General features: G+C 45.7%; 1 protein-coding gene across 1 annotated transcript in view; it reads left to right on the forward strand.

Moving 5' to 3' along the window:
* The first annotated feature begins 4,455 nt into the window (after positions 1–4,455).
* LOC120398653 (pyroglutamylated RF-amide peptide receptor-like) overlaps positions 4,456–20,475 on the forward strand; it is a 109,215-nt gene continuing 93,195 nt past the window's right edge. Inside the window, exon 1 of the mRNA XM_039526208.1 lies at positions 4,456–4,798. Coding sequence (XP_039382142.1) covers positions 4,456–4,798 — 343 coding nt within the window. The remainder of the gene's footprint in view (positions 4,799–20,475) is intronic.

Raw genomic sequence — 20,475 nt, forward strand, 5'->3', positions numbered from 1 at the left:
CTTTATGAACAACATTGAGGTCTGCTGAATCAGCCAGATGCACTGTTTGCTAGTGCAGCTGACAGCAGAGTGCACTTCACATCCTTAACAACACTGCAGCACTAACTGCAAGCAGCACTAGACAAAGAAGGGGGGTGGTTAAGGCCAACAGAGAACATGCTGATTCAATGACTCTTGGGACTCGCCCACCATTGTGTGACTCCAGTTTAAGAAGTAGAGTTACAGCAATGAATGAGTCTTCTTTTGAGCAATCTCTACTATTGGGCCTGCTATGAAGCTCTAGCCATCCTATAAACCTTGATGGGAAACTGGGAAGGAAGCTGGAGGTGGTATCAGTTTATCCTCTTTGGAGTGACTCCCAGCCTGCTAGGATGAGGGAACTAGGTGGCATGGAGAAGTTTAGTTTACAAGCCTTCCTGTGCTAACTAGTGAAACTGGCCCAAATACTTATTTTCTGAAGGAAAAGTCAACCTTTTATCAACAATTCATAGCCCCTCCAGAGCATCTCAGTATGGCCAGAGGTGGTCCTGCAAAGCCCCTGCCTCTGTTTCTCTTCTGCAGAGCCTCTTATCTCTCTCTCTCTCACTCACACACACACACCCACCCCATAAATGCATCCGACAAAGTGGGTATTCACCCACGAAAGCTCATGCTCCAATACGTTTGTTAGTCTATAAGGTGTCACAGGACTCTTTGCCGCTTTGACAGATCCAGACTAACATGGCTACCCCTCTGATATTTGACATCCCATAATATTTCTTGTGCTTGCCCCATCCACCCTGGCCTGGGGCCAGTTTAGTAAGTGCAATAGTTCAAAAATAATTCTCAAAGTCCCACAAATAAAGTCCATCATCATAACACAAAGATTCATACTCAGCTCTGGAGCACCCACCAAACACAGATATTCTCCTGCCCCAGTTTGCTCTTTGCAAAACACCACTCCCAGCCCTTTTTACCTGGAGGCCAGCCTCCTGACTCCAGCTCCCTTTTCCTGCCAGCATCTGCCCCATTTGAAGGAAGAAGGAAGCATATACACTGCCCACTGTGGGAGAGCTCCTCCCACTTGGATTCTTTTACATTATGGATCAATAGGGCAGAATTCTTAAGGGAGATATAAAAGCAGTTTGACAAGCTATAGCAAACTGCAGTACAGTCATATAATTCTTAAATGCTCAAGGTGCCTGTGTTCCCTTTAAGTGTCCATAATTTTAAGGAGATGACATGATCAAATTCACACCTGTGATAGGAGGATTCAATTCCATTCAATAGAATGTCACTGGCTTACACCAGGTCTGAATTTGATCCATAATGGCCAGAAACTCTGAGCTAAATCTTAGCTGGTGTAAATGAAGCTAATTTAGGGCCTACCTCCTGTACTGCTATGGCTGCCAGTCAAAACAACAACAAAACCCTACCAAAACAAACCACTCCACTGCATACACTATTATCACCCTGGGGAGAGAATGAACCACATATGACAGATATTAATCACATTGCTTTATGCATGACTGAAAGAAACTCAAATACTACAATGACCAGGGTGGCATAAGAACCTATATAGAACCGATACCTTTTATTCTGAAATCAGAAAAATAATTGAAATATTATTTTAACATAGTTTTCAATATTTATTTTTTAAAACCTTTAAAATAATAATCAACACTTAGGGATTGATTCACTACAGTGTTATTTCAGTTTTACACTGGTACAACTCTACTAAAGTCAATAGCGATACACCATTTCATTCCAGATTTACACTGGTGTAACACAGGCCCTTGATTCAGGGCATCTGAGCAAAATGTTTTGCATTCAGTGTCTCTAGGCTACAGGTGACACTAGCTGATAAAGAGGCATGAAAGATGGATTTACAAATCAGGCTTTATTGCAGAGCAATAAGCAAGCTAATTACCTGAATGATTTGTTGGGGAAGTCATTAATAAACCTTTAAGCTAAAAACAAAACAAAATCAATGACCATGCAGGGATTATTCATGATGTAGCTCAGAAAATATTGTCCCCATTGCCTGTTTGTTAAAGGAAGTTCAAGGCTGGAGACTTTAAAGAGACTTTTAAGACTTTTAATTTGATGCCCTAAAACTAAGCTGTGCAGGCTTTTGTTAATTCCAGGCTCGGGCCAGAAGTTGCAGTGAACTGTGAGGTCTCCCCCTGGGGTTCTCACAACAAAATGTTTGGTGGCCTCAGAGTGCGGCCACCAACACTTGCTGATGGCCACTCTGACAATTTTTCCTAAAATACTTAATTAACTTTAGAAAAAACAAATAAATATGCACATACTGTGACAAAGTTCCTCCTCTACCTTGGTGGGTCCTGCACTTATTGGCAGATTTGCACACCTCAGTGATCTTCCCCTCTGGTGGAACCCACAGTCTGGGTCAACTCCTCCTGTGTCTGATCAGGAGTTGGGAGGTTTGGGGGGAACCCAGGACTGCCCTCTACTCTGGGTTCCAGCCCAGGGCCCTGTGGATTGCAGCTATCTATAGTGCCTCCTGTAACAGCTGCATGACAGCTACAACTCCCTGGGCTACTTCCCCATAGCCTCCTGCAAACACCTTCTTTATCCTCACCACAGGACCTTCCTCCTGGTGTCTGATAACGCTTGTACTCAGTCCTCCAGCAGCACACCCTCTCACTCTCAGCTCCTTGCACCTCTTGCTCCCAGCTCCTCACACCCACACCACAAACTGCAGTGAGCTCCTTTTTAAACCCAGGTGTCCTGATTAGCCTGCCTTGATTAGCTGCAGGTGATCTAATCAGCCTGTCTGCCTTAATTGGTTCTAGCAGGTTCCTGATTACTCTAGTGCAGCCCCTGCTCTGGTCACTCAGGGAACAGAAAATTAGTCATCCAGTGACCAGTATATTTGCCCTCTACCAGACTCCTGTACCCCACTGGTCTGGGTCTGTCACAATATACATGTCCAAATCATTGTAATTGATCTATGTAGGGTTGCTTTTTGCAGACTCAATAATAAAAATAATGTACAGTTGTCTCTATTCTTTACTGGACCTAAAAATAATAGAAACACAAATAAGGTGCTTTGAATGTTCTTGTCTTTTTTCTTTTTGTTTCTTTATATATATAGTCTGTTGTGTATATATATGTCTGCTGTGAAAAGTGATATTTGTATGTTTGTTGATATTACTTTTCACAGCAGACTTGCTCAGCCCTGGCAAGCCTGGGACAAATTAAGCCCTGGATGGGGAGGTAGGTACAGAGGCAATGGAGACCAAGGGTGATGGTGCACTGGGGGAGGCAGCAGGGCCAGAGGTGATGGGGGTGAGCTCAGGCCGGAGCCCACCACCACACAGCCAGGGAACAGAGCACAAAGCCCCACACCCAGGAGACAGAGCCTAGGGACAGAACCCAAAGTCCCCTGGCTGGAACCTGCCACCCACCACCCCAGGGCTGAAGCTCAACCCCAGCTCCCCTGGGAAGGTGGGGGAACTCATTGGCTGCCTGCTCCTCTTGCTTGTGTCTCCCCAGAGGGGCCCAACCACTGCTGGTGGCCCCTGGGGAGGGGCTACTGCTCCCCCCCCCAAAAAAAATCACTGCCTAGGAAGCTGTGGCTGCAAGAAAATTCCCTGGTGGCTGCATGTGGCCAAGGTGGCTGCATATGAGGTTAACTGAAAGGAGAGATTATTCGAGCCCTGCTTTCTTTTTCTGACTGGAGTCTAGAGGTCTGCATGTTTAATGAGCCAGGATTGACAGCTGCCTACTCTGTCATTTGCCTGTGATCTCCTCTGCCCTAGAGGAAACTCCTGGTGCCACCAACTTGCCAATCAGCCCCCGGTGCATGGAAATACCATGGGAATGTGTCATGCAGCAATTTCTGTTTAGGGATGGGAATGAGGCTTACTCTGTGTCTCCCTATTCCTGGGAGGAAGAGAGAAACTGCTCTGCCAGAACTGGAGTGATAAGTCATCACTCACGTCTTCAGAGCTCAGAAGCGAGGCTACTAAAGGAGAGAGACACAGAGACAGGGAAAATCAGGCTGCAGAGCACCAAGACAGCACAACTCTCCAGCAAGCTGCAGCTGCTCAGGAACTCTCCTTCGCCTGACAAGGTGATTTGTTTTTGCCCAGGGGGCAGTGGCAGGAGGTGCTGTTTCAATCCCGGAGCGCACGCTGCGTCCCTGGAGCAGACGGCAGGGCGCTCGCAGTTTGGTTCGCTGGCTGCGCGGAGCGCACAGTTTGGCAGCATGGAGTGAAGAGCGAGCTGAGCAGCCAGGAGAGAAGACAGATGCGGGCAGCAGCACCATGGACAGGGCTGGGAGACTGAGCCACTCCAGAGGTCAGCACCATGGAGAGCGCACCGGTCCTGCCTTAGGCAGCGGGATACAGCCCTGAGCTGAGCGCGCTGGGCGCCTGGATTCAGCACCAAGGACAAGGCTCCGGCGTGAGAGCCCCATGCACCTGGCTCCCACCAGGGACCCGCACCATGGAGAGGAGACTGAACGTGACCCCGGAGGCGCTCAACAGGCTCCTGGAGGAGCACAACATGACCAGGGAAGAGTTCATTGCCGCCTACGGCCTCAAACCCCTCGTGTACATCCCAGAGCTGCCCCCCAGTGCCAAGGTTGTCTTCCTGGTGCTCTACATCATCATCTTCGCACTGGCTCTTCTGGGCAACAGCCTGGTGGTCTACATCATCATCCGGCGGAAAGCCATGAGAACAGCCACCAATATTTTCATCTGCTCCCTGGCTTGCAGTGACCTGCTGGTCACTTTCTTCTGCATCCCTTTCACTCTCCTGCAGAACGTCTCCTCCGAATGGCTAGGTGGTAAGTCTGTCCAAGTGGGCTCACCCCCACTCTTCCCCTTGCTTCTTTCCCCAAGGCTTGAGACCTGCCATGGTTGTCTACTTCCCATTAACCAATCGCCCCTTCCCCTGCCTTATAGCCAAGTTGTAGACCATGTCCATACTTTGCTGTTTAAAACCAGATGTTCCTTCTCTCTAGCTGAGTAAGCGGAATCATTTGAAAAGCTGTTGGAACAATTCAGTTCCTTCCATACTTAACAAATCATTCCATCGGCCGCTGGGTGTGGGAGGGAGTTGTACCCCGGTAATTGCTTTTGCAAACTCTGTCACAACGCTGTCATGTTGCAAATGGCTCAATAAATTGTGGCTATTTCTGGTTTTTTAAAGAAATTGGGGTCACATGCAGAAAAATGAACCTACATAACCTTTTAAAAAATAAAAATGCAATAAACTCACACTAGATGGTTTTGTGTTTTGCAAACAATTTGAAATCACCACCTCTTCATTTTCTATTATCTTCGTCAGCTTGTATTGTTTTCTGAGTCTCTCTTGGTAGTTACAATTAGGGACCTGTCACTTAGACTAGGAAAACATATTCTTGGGTCACAAATGAGTTATGAGTGTCCCTTTATGCGGGGTATGAAAGGTAATGCTAGTATCCACATTTTATCGTTTAAATTTGCATGTATGTGGCTATCGTGTTGTTACATTATTATTTATTTGTATTACCAGAGTGCCTATGAGCCCTACTCATATATTAAGACCTCTTTGTGTTATATGCTACCTAGTTATACAAAAGAAAATGTGGCATGCTCTGACATTCAGAGAGGAGGAGTAAATAATCACCAGGACACTAGTCAAAGGGTGATCAATACCCACTGAAATCAAGCTATGCACATAAGGTGTGACAAGAATATGATAACTGAATCAGTACATCAAGATACATCACACGGGGATCTTCACAAATGGGCCTAGAAGTGACATTTTCATTAGGCAAGACCAGAGTGAGTTCAGTCGCATTGCTATTGGCTCTAAGTGGCATGCCCCCAAGCGGTAACATTTTCTAGTTGCTGCTTACTGTCAAAAAATATTTCCCTTTGAAAGCATGAGGGAAAACCAGGGAAAAATGTGGCCAATCTGATTGTTAAAATCTGAATGCCCCTATGGTTGGACAGAGGGGCAAAATCTTAGTCATAAAATTAAATAGATATGTACCTGAATAATCACTACAGGATCAACTAGGAGGATGTCATCACAAAAACCAGACTCCAGTGCATCCTCTTAGATTCATAGGCCTGTTCTACACTACAAAGTTAGGTCGACATATGCCGTGTTAAGTCAAGTTAAAAATGTGTCTACACTACCAAGTCCCTTCCGCGAACCTAAAGGGCTTGTAAAGTCAACTTCTGTACTCCACCTCCACAAGAGGTGTAGTGCTTCAGTCAACATCCACGCATCGACATGGGGATAGTGTAGACACTGTGTTGGGTTATTCAAAGGAATTGGCCTCCAGGAGGTGTCCCACAGTGCTCTGCTGTGACCGCTCTGGAGAGCACTTTCAACTCCACTGCACTTCTGCCAGGTACACAGGAAACAGCCACCCACCTGTTAAAGCCCCGGGAACTTTTGAATTTTCATTTCCTGTTTGATTGGCATGGAGAGCTCATCAGCACAGCTGACCATGGATGCTCAAGGCTGCAAATGTGCTCCAGCATGGAGCACACAGGAGGTGGTGGATCTTATTGCTGTGCGGGGAGAAGAGTCTGTGCAGGCAGAGCTCCAAATCAACAGAAGAAATGCTCATATCTATGTCAAAATTGCATGGGGCATGGGGGAGAAGCACTACACCAGGGACACACAGCAGTGCTGCATGGAAATAAAGGAGCTTTGGCAAGCGTACCAGAAGACAAGGGAGGAGAAGACAACCAGTCACTCTGGTTCTGAGCCACAGACATGCCGCTTCTATGATGAGCTGTATGCAATTCTAGGTGGCACTACCCCAAAACGCTTTGTGGATACCTCCCAGGAGCCCCGGGCGACCTTGGGCAACAACGAGGAGGACATTGTTGACAAGGAAGAGGAGGAGGAGGAGAATGTGCAGCAGGCAAGTGGAGAATCCATGCTCCCTGAAAGCCAAGAACTTTTTTTAAACTCTGGAGCCCATCCCCTCACAGGACCAGTTGGTGGCGGAGCATGATGCTGGAGAAGGCACCTCTGGTGAGTACACTTTTCCAGTCAAACTGTAGGGATTACATGCGATTATTTTAAATGTTGAATCTGATTTTAAAAATTGGGATAGTGGTTATTGGTAGCCATTCCAGCTATGCAGAAGGTGCGCTCCGAAAAAGATTATTTATGTGCCTGGGGATGGCCTGGGAATCTTCCATGGAGATCTCTAGGAAGCTTTCAGGGAGGTACTCTGCAATCCTTTGCAGAAGGTTTCTGGGAAGGGCTGCCTTATTTTATCCACCACGGTAGGACACTTTCCTGTGCCACTCCAGTATTAACTCTTCTGGCATCATTGCGGCACACAGCATTGCAGCATAAGCAGGGCCGGCTCCAGGCACCAGCATTCCAAGCTGGTGCTTGGGGCGGCATTCTGCAAGGGGCAGCAGTCCCCCTTGTTTTGCCCCCAAGCAGCACGCCGAATTGCCACCACCGGGGGGGGGGGCGCAGTCCGTGTGCCCTTAGGGCGGCAGGCGTGTTTCCGTGGCAGCGGCAAATTGGCGGCAACTTCTATGTTTAGCTGTCCAGGGCGGCTTCAGCTAAACATAGAAGCTGCCACCAAATTGCCGCCGCCGCGGAAACAGGGGAAGTTTTCAGTGCTAGCCATTAAACCACATGCAATTTGATAAGTAATCCACCCGTGTTTGGTGAATTCTGGGTCACACAACCACACTTTCCCAAGCGTGCCCCGGTTGTGTTTGGAAGGAATCACTGCATATTGCAGCCGGCATTTAAAGAAGTGGGGCGGTGACACTTCCTGTTCGTCTCCCTTCCACCCCAACCCGGTGCTGCTTTTGTAACAATGAAACTATTTGCGGGGCTTTATGCTGGTGCCTGTCCTTAAGCACCATCCAGGTTGCTATGGGAAAGGGGGTTGTGCTAAGGTTGGAACCATTGATCCCAAGGATTTCTTAATAAAAGAAGCAGCACAAGACCTCTCGCCCATGCCTCATGGCCTTACCATGGCTGGAGCAGCAAACCGACTCTTGCAGTAGACAGCAGTTCTGCTTACGTTGTGGCTTGCAGGGAAGTGCATTGAGGGGTGTTTCTTTTATAAAAAGATTTAACCTTGCACCAGAAACAATGTATGCACTGTCAATGCTACCCTTGTGCTTTGTATTCTTTGCAGCTGAAACCTTGTCCACCAGTGCATCCTCCATGCCAGGACAGAGACTTTCCCAGATTAGAAGGTGGAAAAAGAAGACTCAGGAAGACATGTTCAGTGAGTTAATGTGCGCCTCCGAGAGTGACAAGACGGAGCTCAGCACATGGAGGATTGCATTGTCTGACAGCCTACACAATGACCACATGGACAGGAGAGCATGCAGGGAACACAGGCGTGACACGCAGGATGAGATGGTGCAGATTATGAGGGAGCAAACAGACAAGTTGAGGTGTCTGGTTGAGGTTCAAGAAAGCCAGCTGGACACTAGAGTCCCACTGCAGCCTATGCTGAACCTGCTTCCCTCATCGCCAAGTTCCACATCCTCCTCTCCCAGACATCCTAGGATATGGCGGGGGTGGGGAGGGCTGGTATCCCTTGCACTCAACTCCATGGGAGGGTACAAGGACCAGAAGGCACCCATTCCAGCACCTTTGATTGTTATTGCAGTGCAGTTGTAAGCAAGCTGTCCTGGTTTCTCCCTCTACACCCCCTGCCCCCCAGTGTTATCAGCCCCTTAGCCCCAGGTTATCTTTGCTGTCTCTCTGTGTTTGTGAGCATAAAAAATAAATGGATTGAGGAGAAAAGGTTCTTTATTCATTCAGCACACAGTGATTAGTGGGGGAGGAGTTTACAAGGGAGGACATGCAATGAAGGGGACAGCTAGGTAAGGAACAACACACATAAGTGTCACATTACTGTGGGTCATGGATGAAACTAATTTTCAAAGCCTCACAGAGACACAGTGTGCCTCGATGTGCTCTTCTTATTGCCCTGGTGTCTGGCTGCTCAAAACTGGCTGCCAGGCGATCTGCCTTAATGCCCATGCCACTGGAAACTTTTCTCCCTTTGTTTCACAGATATTATGGAGCTCACATCAACGACAATGGGGATATTGCTTTCACTGAGGTCTAACATAGTCAGCAAACTACATCAGCGGGCTCTTAAACATCCAAAGGCACATTCCACCACCATTCTGCACTAGCTCAGCCTATGGTTGAACCACTCCTTACTGCTGTCCAAGCTGCCTGTGTATGGCTTCATGAGCCATGGGAGCAAGGGGTAAGCTAAGTCTCCGAGGATCACAATTGGCATTTCAACATCACCAATGGTTATTTTGTAGTCTGGAAAGAAAGTTCCTGCTTGCAGCTTTCTGAACAGACTGGAGTTCCTAAAGATGTGTGCATCATGCACCTTTCCTGACCATCCTACGTTGATGTCAGTGAAACGGCCCCTGTGATCCACCAGTGCTTGCAACACCATTGAGAAGTACCCCTTTCAGTTTATGTACTCTTTGGCAAGGTGGTCTGGTGCCAAGATAGGGATATGCATTCTGCCTATCGCCCCACCACAGTTAAGAAACCCCATTGCGGCACAATCATTCACTATGTCCTGCACGTTGCCCAGAGTCACTACCCCACAGTAGATTTATCCACTCCAAATTGATTCCCCAATGACCAGTATCAGTCTGGCACTACAAGCTTCCACAGAGCTATTGCCATTTGCTTCTCAGCTGTCACAGCAGCTCTCATTTTAGTATTGCTGCACTTCAGGGCTGGGGAAAGCTCTTTGCACAGTTCCATGAAAGTGGCCTTGCGCATTCGAAAGTTCTGCAGCCACTTCTCGTCATCCCATAGCTGCATAACTAGGTGGCCCCAACAGTCAGTGCTTGTTTCCAGGCCCAGAAGTGGTGCTCCACCATGTCAAGATGATGTGTGACTGTTGCCAGCATCTGCAAATTGCTCTGCTCCAGGGCTTCCAGCAGGGCTGCTTGCATGGCATCACTTTATTCTGCATGGTGGCTCCTGCTTCGGCTGAGTAAATACTGCAGGATAAGGCATGAGGTGTTTGTAATGCTCACAACAACAGTGTACAGCTGAGCAGGGTCCATGCTTGCTGTGCTATGGCGTCTGCGCGGCTAACCCAGGCTTAGGAAAAAAGGCATGAAAAAGGCATGGTTTGTTTGCCGTTGAGTTTAGGGAGGGAGGGAGGTAAGTGCATCATAGGAGGCTAATGCCATGTTCCCATAACCACCTGCACAAATGTTTTGGTCCCAAGCGGCAGTGCAAGCCCAACCCAACATTCTATTCGGCTACATGCACTGTGGGATAGCTACCCACTGCACTGTGGGATAGCTACCCACAGTGCAGTGCTCCGTGAGTCGATCCAAGCCCTGCTAGTGAGGATGTACTCTGCCAACACAATGAGCATAGTGGGGACATGCAAAATCGACTTGCTTAAATCGGAGGCTCAGTGTCGACTTAAATAAAATGGACCTAATTTTGTAGTGCAGACATACCCATATATTCCATTGTGATCATCTAGTCTAACCTCCTGTATAGCACAAAAGATAGGAATTCCCTAAAAATAATTCCTAAAGCATATTTTTTAGGTTATAAATGTGATCAAGTTATGATCATTTGTACCTAAATTACTGTTGATTTTTGGTTCTATTTGTTAAGACAAGGTGTGACAGGTTGGATCACAGAAACCACCTTGGGAGCTGCCACCTGATGTGCCAAGACTACTTTTACCCCAATTTCCCTGCCAGATCTGGACTCCAGCACCCTGTCTTGCTGAGCCAGACACTCCCGTCTGCTCCAACAAAGACCCAGGGTCTGAATTACTTGCCCCAAAGTTGCAGGTTTACCTGAAAGCAGCTAACAGAAGTGTTCCTGTCTTTAATACTCAGATACCCAACTCCCAATGGGGTCTAAACCCAAATAAATCCCATTTACCCTGTATAAAGTTTATACAGGGTAAACTCATAAATTGTTCGCCCTCTATAACACTGATAGAGAGAGATGCACAGTTGTTTGCTCCCCCAGGTATTAATGAAACCGGGGGGGTTCTGTGATCTAACCCATCACACAAGGTCTAATAAAGAGTTTCCACATGCTGGCTGCACAACTTTTTGAGTTAAGAAATGGTCATCTATTAGTATGGCAACACCCATTTTTTCATGTTCTCTGTGTATATATATCTTCCTACTGTATTTTCCACTGCATGCAACCAATGAAGTGGGTTTTAGCCCACGAAAGCTTATGCTCAAATAAATTTGCTAGTCTCTAAGGCCTGGTCCACACTAAAAAGGGGGTTCGAATTAGGGTATGCAAATTCAGCTACGGGAATAGCGTAGCTGAATTCGAAGTACCCTAATTCGAACTACTCACCCGTCCAGACGTGGCGGGGTCGAACTCCGCGGCTCCCCCGTCGACTCCACCACCGCCGTTTGCAGTGGTGGAGTACCGAGTCGATCATGCGCTCGGAGTTCGAACTATCGCGTCTAGATCAGACGCGATAGTTCAAACTCCGTGAAGTCAAACTCACTGCGTTGACCCGCGCGGTGAGTATGGATCTGCCCTAAGATGCCACAAGTACTGCTCGTTCTTTTTGCTGATACAGACTAACACGGCTACCACTCTGAAACCTGTAGCAGTGTGTGTTATACATGTACTCCTCTGTATCTGATCCACAGAAGATATGGGCTTTTACAGCGCAGGGCTACAGAGCCTGGCTTTTCAGCTATAGCTGTAGAGTCTAGGACTGGCTGGCAAACAAGAATTCCATTTTGTGAACAATGCTGAGCTTTTGTTCTTTCATTCTCATTTAGAACAAAAACTGAGACCTTTTGAAAGTGATGGAAAAAATGTGAGAGGGGGAAAGAGACCCCAGCAAGATCAGAATAGCCCCATTCATCTGGGATGCGGAAGAAACAGGTTAATGTCCTAGCTCTGCCTGATTTGAAGCAGGAACTTGAAGCAGAATTTTGACATCTCCAATGAATGACTTTCTACCCCAGTGGTGAAGGCTGTCTCTCCTATTGGAACTGTTCCACTTTGTATAAAGAATGAAATATTCATTGGGGCAGACCCAGAGACTGATGTTTAGGGCATTCATACAAGATGTAGGAGACCCAGGTTCAAGACCCTGCTCCAAATCAGAAAGAGCATGTATATGGCTAGGGCAAGTCCAAATCAGACAGAGCAGGGACTTGAGTCTGTGTCTCCCCCAACCTGCGTCAATACCTTCACCGCTAGGCTATTAGCTATTCTGGGGTCCCTCTCCTTCCCCACAGAAATTCCATCCCGGATGTGAGAAACCTTCATCATGAACATTGGTGGAAAGAGGTATGTTTCCCCCAAATGTTCTTGTTTTGACAAATTGGCATTTTCCAATGAAAAAAAACACGCAGTCAAAAAAATCCCAGCCACTCCAGTAGATACTCATGTCCGTGCTCCACTTTTGGGCCAAGATGCCAGTCATCCCTGGGGAATGCCTTGACACAATGTTCCCCCTTCATCTCTGCTTAATAGTGACAATGTAAATTGCCTTAAAGGGCCTGATGTACACGAGTTTACTCCTGCAACTCCACTGATCATAACTGAGCTATTCCTGATTTACTCCAGTGCAAATGAGGGAGAACTGCGCCCAAAAAACTGCCTGTGTTGCTTATCTTTCCACTCATTTTGTTTCAGGGATGAATCACAGAGAGAAAAACTGTATTTGTTTCTTTGTCTAGGCAGTATGGGAAGTGAGAACACATTTTATGTTTATGCATCATTCACTTTCACCTTTCATTTTAAGTAGCTGTCCATGTGAGTAACTCACTACATCTTTTTATTCTATTCTGGGGCTTGATTCATTCACCAGAGTGATGAATGGATAATTCTGATCTGGTGACATTTTACACCCATGACAAGGCAGGCAAGAATTAGTCTCAGATTCCTGTCCTAGAGTTGCATAGATCTCTATGACTAATTGACATTGCTTGTTTGCCAGATCTTCCACTATTTCTAGCAGTTGTTTCAACATGGTCAGGATTTTTGGTTTCTCCCTGGGCTTCTTTCTGATCCATGTAATTATTTGGTGTTACTGCTGTTTTATTTTGCTGAAAATAATGTTCCCTCAATATTTCCTTTGGATAAGCCTCCAGGGCTTTTCAGCATTGCAGGTATGGTAACAGACTGGTACCACTTTTCTGGATGGCTGTATTCTATTTTTATATTTTCTTTTAATTCCAGATCAAAGATAGATAATTAAGAAAAGTCCAAGATGGTTTGTGGATTTAAGTTAATGGGACTATTTACATGAGTGAGACAACAGAATTTGGCTGCTGATGAACAAGAACAGGGAATCCTCACATGTGGGTCCTTATCATAGTCCTGAATTCAGCAGCGCATCATTCAGCAAAGAGCATAAGCACATTTTGAACCTTTAGCTTAATTGACTTCAGTGGGACTTAAGACACATGCTTATACTTAAGACACACGTTTTAGTGCTTTGCTGAACGGGGTGGACTTAAGCCCATAAACGTTTTGCTGAATTGTGCCATGTTTAGGGCAGCGTCCACTGAAGTCGTCCCTTAAAGCACTTCAGCCCCTGGTTGACAGGGTAAGGCAGAAGCTGTCCACTCGCACTTTTACAAAATGCTCCTCTAACCCCAGGCACTTGATCCATGTTTAACATGGCTCTCTGCCATTGCTGCCTTCTTATTGTGTAATGGCGCTTTCTGGAAAGGAAAATGATTAATCTCCATGACATGGTCCCCTGGTTCTATTTCCCTCTATCGAAATAATTATGAACTCCCACTTAGGCCACCTTGTGTACTTGCCTGCCCACCTCAGTACATTTCATCTCTACTTGAAGGGTACCTCTACACTGCAGTCAGGGGGGTGAATGGCAGCCCATGTCAATGTACCCAGGCCAGCTCTACTCTGGCTAGCTCACTAACAATAGAAGTGAAGATGCCACACCCTGGCTGAATAAGCCCACCTGAGCCTCCAGGTATGTACTCACTTGTGCAGCCCGCATTGATGCCTGCACTTCTGCATCCTCACTTCTATTTTTAGCAAGCTAGCACAGGGACTTCTACACGAGCTGCCATTCAGACCCCTGGCTGCAGCGTAAGCATAATACCCTGACTAAGATCCTCACTTTCTCACCCAAGCTATATCAAAAACCCCTGGGTGAAATTCAACCCCGTACAGAAATCTATGCACCATGCAAGTCCTTACGCTGGCCTTCTGCACAGGAGTGAATTCCACAATCTCAGTATCATCTCAATAATGCTTTCATTCTCCTGTGTTTCCCGAAGTCCCATCCATCAGCTTTAAATGGTTTCTCCTCTTTTCCTCAGTTTTCTGCAAAATGTTTTCTTCATGTTGATCTTAAGCTGGAATGACCTGTGCCAAGGTTTCCTGCTGCAGAGGAAAGACTCAGCTGTTTTCTCTCACTTTTAATATCTTTGATCAATGGTGCGGTAGTTCCAACTGTAATAGTGCTCGGTGCTATGATCTGTTCTTTAGCAACTGGCAAAACAGTTTCTATTGTTTTCATTATCGGTTCTTTCATCCCTTAAGGCACATAGAAAATCACAGAATTCCTTATGTTTTAATCAGGGCTTTGTAGCCTTCTCTACAAAATGTATATGGGAGAGATCCCCAGCTAGGGTAAACCAGTGTACTCCAATGAAATCAATGGTATAATGCCAGTTTACCCCAGAGAAATATCTGGCGTGTATGTGTAGCTAGGCATTTTATTTATATATATATATATATACACACACACACTTCATATTAATCCAGGAGTGGGAAAAAATGGAGATAACCTAACATCAGGAGAACATCTTAAACCATCCATTGTATCCCACATGCCGCTTGCTCATCCTCCAGTCCAGAAAGGCCCCAAACACAACTGAACCACTGGGGCTCTGCTGCATCCTGGAGCAGGATGCTAGGAATCCGTGCTCTGAGTTTCTGCACTCCCTATGCAGTATGAGGGATTGCTCCTTGAGAGGCTCCTTTAATGGACACATGCTGGACTGGAGGTTCTCCTGCCATCGGGATTCTCTGCTCCTGTCCTCCAATGGAGGGGGCTCTAGGGCTGCAGAGACCTCCCCTTCTCCAAATTTGAAGCTGGAAAGTCTGCAGGCTGTACTTGTTTTCTTGTATAATACAATTCAAATCGGGTTTTTTTCTCCCTATTGCTCTGAGTGCATCATCAGAGAGTAGCTTCCAGCCAATTTGCTCTCTGTTTATTACTAAATGAGGTGATGCATCTCATATGTGGAAACACAGCTCTCTCCTGTTTAATCATGCAGACCATGTGCATTTGTAGGGTGGTAAATGAGTCTCGGGAGCCCGTGGTTCATCTGAATCATCGCAAGTATCGCTCTAAATGAGCAAATCCTGGAAATCCTCTCTGGTCCTTATATCTAAGAAGAATGACTGAGGATCAATTATATTTCCCACGGCCAGGAACTCTTATTCTAGTGCCATCTGTGGAGACCAGCTGTAGATTGTGGAATGCAGGGCTGTTCCATCCCATAATTTATCTAGTCTGATTTTCAATCACTCAAGTGTTGGGGTATCTAGCACCTGAGAAGAGGAAGGGTAGGTAAGGCACAGTACTAGGAGTTCTGTTATTTCCTTAATCACAGACTTCCTGGGCCTGATCCACTTACCCTGCACTTTTGGGGATCATTTGCACCAGTGCAAAGTAACACACTAGCAAATCACACTGGCAGCATTTTAACTGCACAAGGCACAGGGCAATGGTGAAACATGCCCCTTGTAAGGCCAAGTCACATCACCTCTTTGTGCTTCAATTCTCCCCGCTATAAAATGGGATACCGTCTCCCTCTCTCACAGCAGTGTCATGAGGCTAGAATCATCAACGTTTGCCAAGAGCTCTCAAATCCCTGCTGCACTGTGCTAGATAACTGCAAACCACAAATAATATTATTCCCTTGGAGAAACTATTCCACTCTCTAACAGATCTAGATTCTCTCCAATACCTATTGCCATGAGACAAATTGTTATAAAACTCTTAGCATAATTGTAATTAGAAGGGAGTCTTAAAGGGGATCTCAGAGTTCAAAGGACACCAGTCATGACAGCCAGGGGGCAGGGCATCAAATGTTGGCAGGAGAAGAGGCCAAACCCAATTTTCACTGCCTTGAAGATACATGGCGTGAGACATCGTTGCAACTAAAGTTTCCCCGAGCAATAATACCCAGGGCCTAGTTCGTCAGGATTGCTAAGCATGTCAGCTTCAACGGGAACTGCAGGCGTGCAGGAATTCTGAAAATAGCCTTGCCCCAATTTAGAAGGAACCAATCACCAGCTATCTCACTGGGAGAAACCGAAGAGAAGAGCCTCATATTCTAGGAGTAAAGGCTGAACCTTTAACCTTGCAAGATATTCGGATACTATGCTGACAAGTGCCACTGAAAGAGGGAACAGATGTGGGTGTAACAAAGGCCGCAGCTCAGCGATATGTAGCTCAGCTTGTCTTTTGCAGAATGCCAAGTTCAGCATCTCAATCAGTTCTTCAGCTTGAACACACTCTCCACACTTCCTATCTGCTTCCCTCTCCTGCCCAATCACACATCCAATTACGATGCACACCTGCAGTGCCCTGAGCCTCAGACCCTTGCACCATAGGTTTTGCTATAGCACTTGCATTGAAGCTACTGTTTAATGAAAGAACTTACTTTTGGTTCCTCCCTGATTTTCTCCTGAACCGCATCTTGTCCTCACTGAGAACAACTTTTTACATCTTTTCTAAAATCCATAAAAATCCACTTAGTCCCCAGGGGAGACCCATTTTCTTTGGCACTGGTTCACTCATGCAGTTTGTTTGTTTTCTCTGTGTGCGTGAGAGAGACAGAGAGAATTGTTGCTGGTAAAGTCTGCTTGCAAAACTACTATTTCCCTTGAGCAAGAAGGGAATTGAGACTGTGTCCTTGGGAAACAATCGAGTCCTAGAAGAGTAGCAAAGGCTACCAGAGAGGGCATCTCCTCCAGCATCCCTGGAAGGCATTATTATTTCTCCTGACCTCTTCAGGCTGCCTCCTGCTAGTGTCTCAGGCAACGTATCCCCTCCAGCCTGGCTCTGGCACTAAGTGCCACTCAAGGACCCTAATTCAATAAATATCATTTCAAGTTTGATTTATTTAATTATTGGGCTGAGCCAGAGCTCCAGAGGCTCTGAAAGTAATTATCCTTTTATACAAATTCCAGGTGTTATATTAAAAGTACATGCTATTTTTGTTTGGTTAGTTTAAATGTCTAGTGCCTCTGAAATATTCTGTCTCAATTCAGCTGAGCAAGGGGAAATATCTTTTTGAAGCAGAACCCGATGTTTTATAGAAATGTTTCGGGGAAAAATGCTTATGCAGGAACAATGCTGCTATCAGTTATGATATATTTTCTTCTTGGTCTTCATATTTCTCTTCTCTGTCTTAGGGCTTATCTACATGGGGAAAGTAGTGCAGAAAAAGTTAGGGTATGAATTTAAAGCACAATAGCTATTCCAAAGTGGACTAAACTAAACTGAACGAATGCACTCAGTGCGGAATAGCATGTCCACAAGGAGAGGTAATGCAGAATAGCTATTGTTGTATAACTATTCCTCTGTGGGAAGGAGAATAAGCTGAATAAGCTATGCTGATATAGGGCACTTTTATACAGGTATAAATGCATCCACACTAGCACATTTACTGGTTTAGCTATATCAGTAAAAAAATCATATCCCTTACTGACATAGTTATACTGGCATAATTTTTCTAATGTAGACTAGCACTTAGGCTCAGGGAATCATAGAAACGTAGGGCTGGAAGGACCTCAGGAGGTCATCAAGTCCATCCCTCCCCCACGCTGAGGCCGAATTAAGTATACCCAGATCAGTGACACTCAGACTGAGGCTCACAAGCCACAAGTGGCTCTTGAATGCATCTCCTGCAGTTCTTTGCAGCACTATTAAAACACTGTGTGATTGAATTATTAACCAAAGTTATTAACCAATCAGGAGGCTTCTACTATGTTATTAACCAATGGTACTTGATAAAATACTTGATCAGTCATTTTGCCATGAGAATGAATATATATAGATAAAGGAAACAATGAATTCACATGACTACGGCTCTTTTGGGTAATGCTGATTGCTAATTTGGCTCCTGAACCACTGAGGTCTGTGTATCACTTGAATATCCCTCACAAGTGTCAGTCTAACCTGTTCTTATAAACTTCACAAACTCCCAACAAAGCACAGCTTCATGGTTCGCAGGATCTCTCCTGTCCTGTTACTTCCATGAGCTAACCCTGCCTATACCCCGTCCTCTCACTTAAGATCAGAACTGGCTGAAATTTTTTGAAATGTCAAAACTAGTGATGCGGGGGGGAAATCAGGAAAGTACCTATGACATTTTTGTGATTTCCTAATATGAGCTGGCAAAATTTTTGAAAACATCATAAAAAGGGGGAAATTGAGAAAAATTTCCCCATTTCCCCCGACCCCCACCCGTTCAAGCAGCTTTACTTAAGATTGTCTGGGCATTTTTGTCTTCATATCAAAGCAAGGAGAAGTTAATACCAACTTTTATCTCAGCTTCACATCCAGCTAACTCAAACCTCACAAGCAGGCATCTTCCATCTCCCCTGATGTGCATTCGCAGAGCCTGGCACTGCATGTAAATGGTGAGCCCTGAACCCCTTCAGCCACCTCCCACACCTTACAGTCAATAGTAGCTACTTCACACAAGTGCCTGGAATTGAATTTACCAAGAGGAGCTGCAAAGGGAGCCCTGAACCTTCAGAATGCACTCTTTCAGGGTAGATCACTAAGGTCCAGGTTAGGTGGCCATCAGGTCATATGTATTGCTGCAGAGTTGGATTCGTTTATTTCTTCTGTGTGTTCACCTTGCGCCTTTGTGTTGCTCTGGGTGGTGATATTGAAAGGGATGCAACAGTGAGAGTAGTTTTGCAGTCTGTGACCTCGTATACACCTAAAACTTAGACTGACCTGGCTACGTTGCTCAGGGGTGTGAAAAATTCTCAGCACCAAGACACATAATTAAGGGGACCTAAGCTCCAGTGTAGACAGTGCTTGGCTGATGGAAGAATTCTAGCTACTGCCTCTGGAGGGGGTGGATTTACTACAGTGATGGAAAAATAACTCCCATCACTGAAGCAAGTGTCTAGGCCGTGTAGCTGCAGCTGTGTCACTGTATTGTAGACGCAGCCTGGGTCTATTGTTAGGTCGCTTGCCCCTGGTTGTAACTGAGGTCAGTAGGAGATACACATTCCAGGATCAGGCCCTTTATACATTGGTTTAAAAGTCTGACGATCTCAATGACATTTTAAAGTGGAAATCGATAAAAATAAATAAGCCAACTGATCTTTGCCAATAGAATATTTTTGTTTCCCTGGACACACCAGCGGCTGCAAAAATCTATACTGGCAACAGTAACTTCAGTCTATCTGAACCTTTCCCAGCTTGATGAGAGTGTCAGTTAAAATGTTTGGATTGGCCTCAGGAGGAGGGTCATGAGTGAAATGCAGCGGGGTAGTAGCTCCAAGCTGTTGAAGCCGATTAGCACTTTTGGACTGGGAGCAGCATGTTTTTATTCAGCATTTTGATCCTCTTTGAACCAGAATCGCTCAGCGATTTGGGGGGAAAAAATTGTCAGCAACTTGCTTTGCTGGCCATGGTATTTCCAGCCATGAAATCTAATTTCAGGGGAGTATTAGAGACTTTGAAAGATCAGATAAATTGTGACTGGGCCCTTTCTCTGGTGGAGTAACCAAGCGGACATTGATATAACAGACTACAGTCTGAGTAAGGACATACAGCACGAGTGGTCTCTAACCCTCTGTTCTGTGGCATATTTAACTCAACCTTTGGGGTAAAGGATCAATCCAGTTTTGTTTCCAAGGCTCCCATTTAAAACGTGGCTTTACCTGGACTGGGAAAATGCATTAACTACATCGTTTGATATAATGAGGTTAAACATGATTTTGCCCTTTGTGCGAACAGGGATAGTTGCATTTCAGTGCGGTTAACTCCAGAGACCCACAACCAGCCAAAACATTTTTAAACACAACAGATCTCTGCCTACACTAAGAGTATGTCTACACTCAGAGGTGTAGCGAGCGCCCTCCGTATCCTCCGACCGGAGGGGGCCCCGCAAGGAAGGGGGCCCCTAAAAGTGGCAAAAAAAAAGTAAGGTATAACTAGGTAAGTGACATTTATTGACGCTATTGCACAATCCGTGTCGGTTTTACTGACAAAACCGTGAAGTCATTATGATACATCATAATGCTATTGGCTACATCAGTTGTCTGTCGGTCAGTTTCAAATTTTAGTTGGACCCATTCAAAGAATGTGTATTTGCGTTCATAATGGCGATCGGCGGATAAATGTTATTAATTTAGTTATTTAATTTTTTATCGTTTGAAATGATTCGTTTCCAACACAGAAGCGTGCTTTGTGATGTCTAAGAGAATGTATAAGAGCGGAGCTAGTAA

The sequence above is a fragment of the Mauremys reevesii genome, linkage group 2 (assembly GCF_016161935.1).
Source record: "Mauremys reevesii isolate NIE-2019 linkage group 2, ASM1616193v1, whole genome shotgun sequence".
NCBI lineage: Eukaryota > Metazoa > Chordata > Testudines > Geoemydidae > Mauremys > Mauremys reevesii.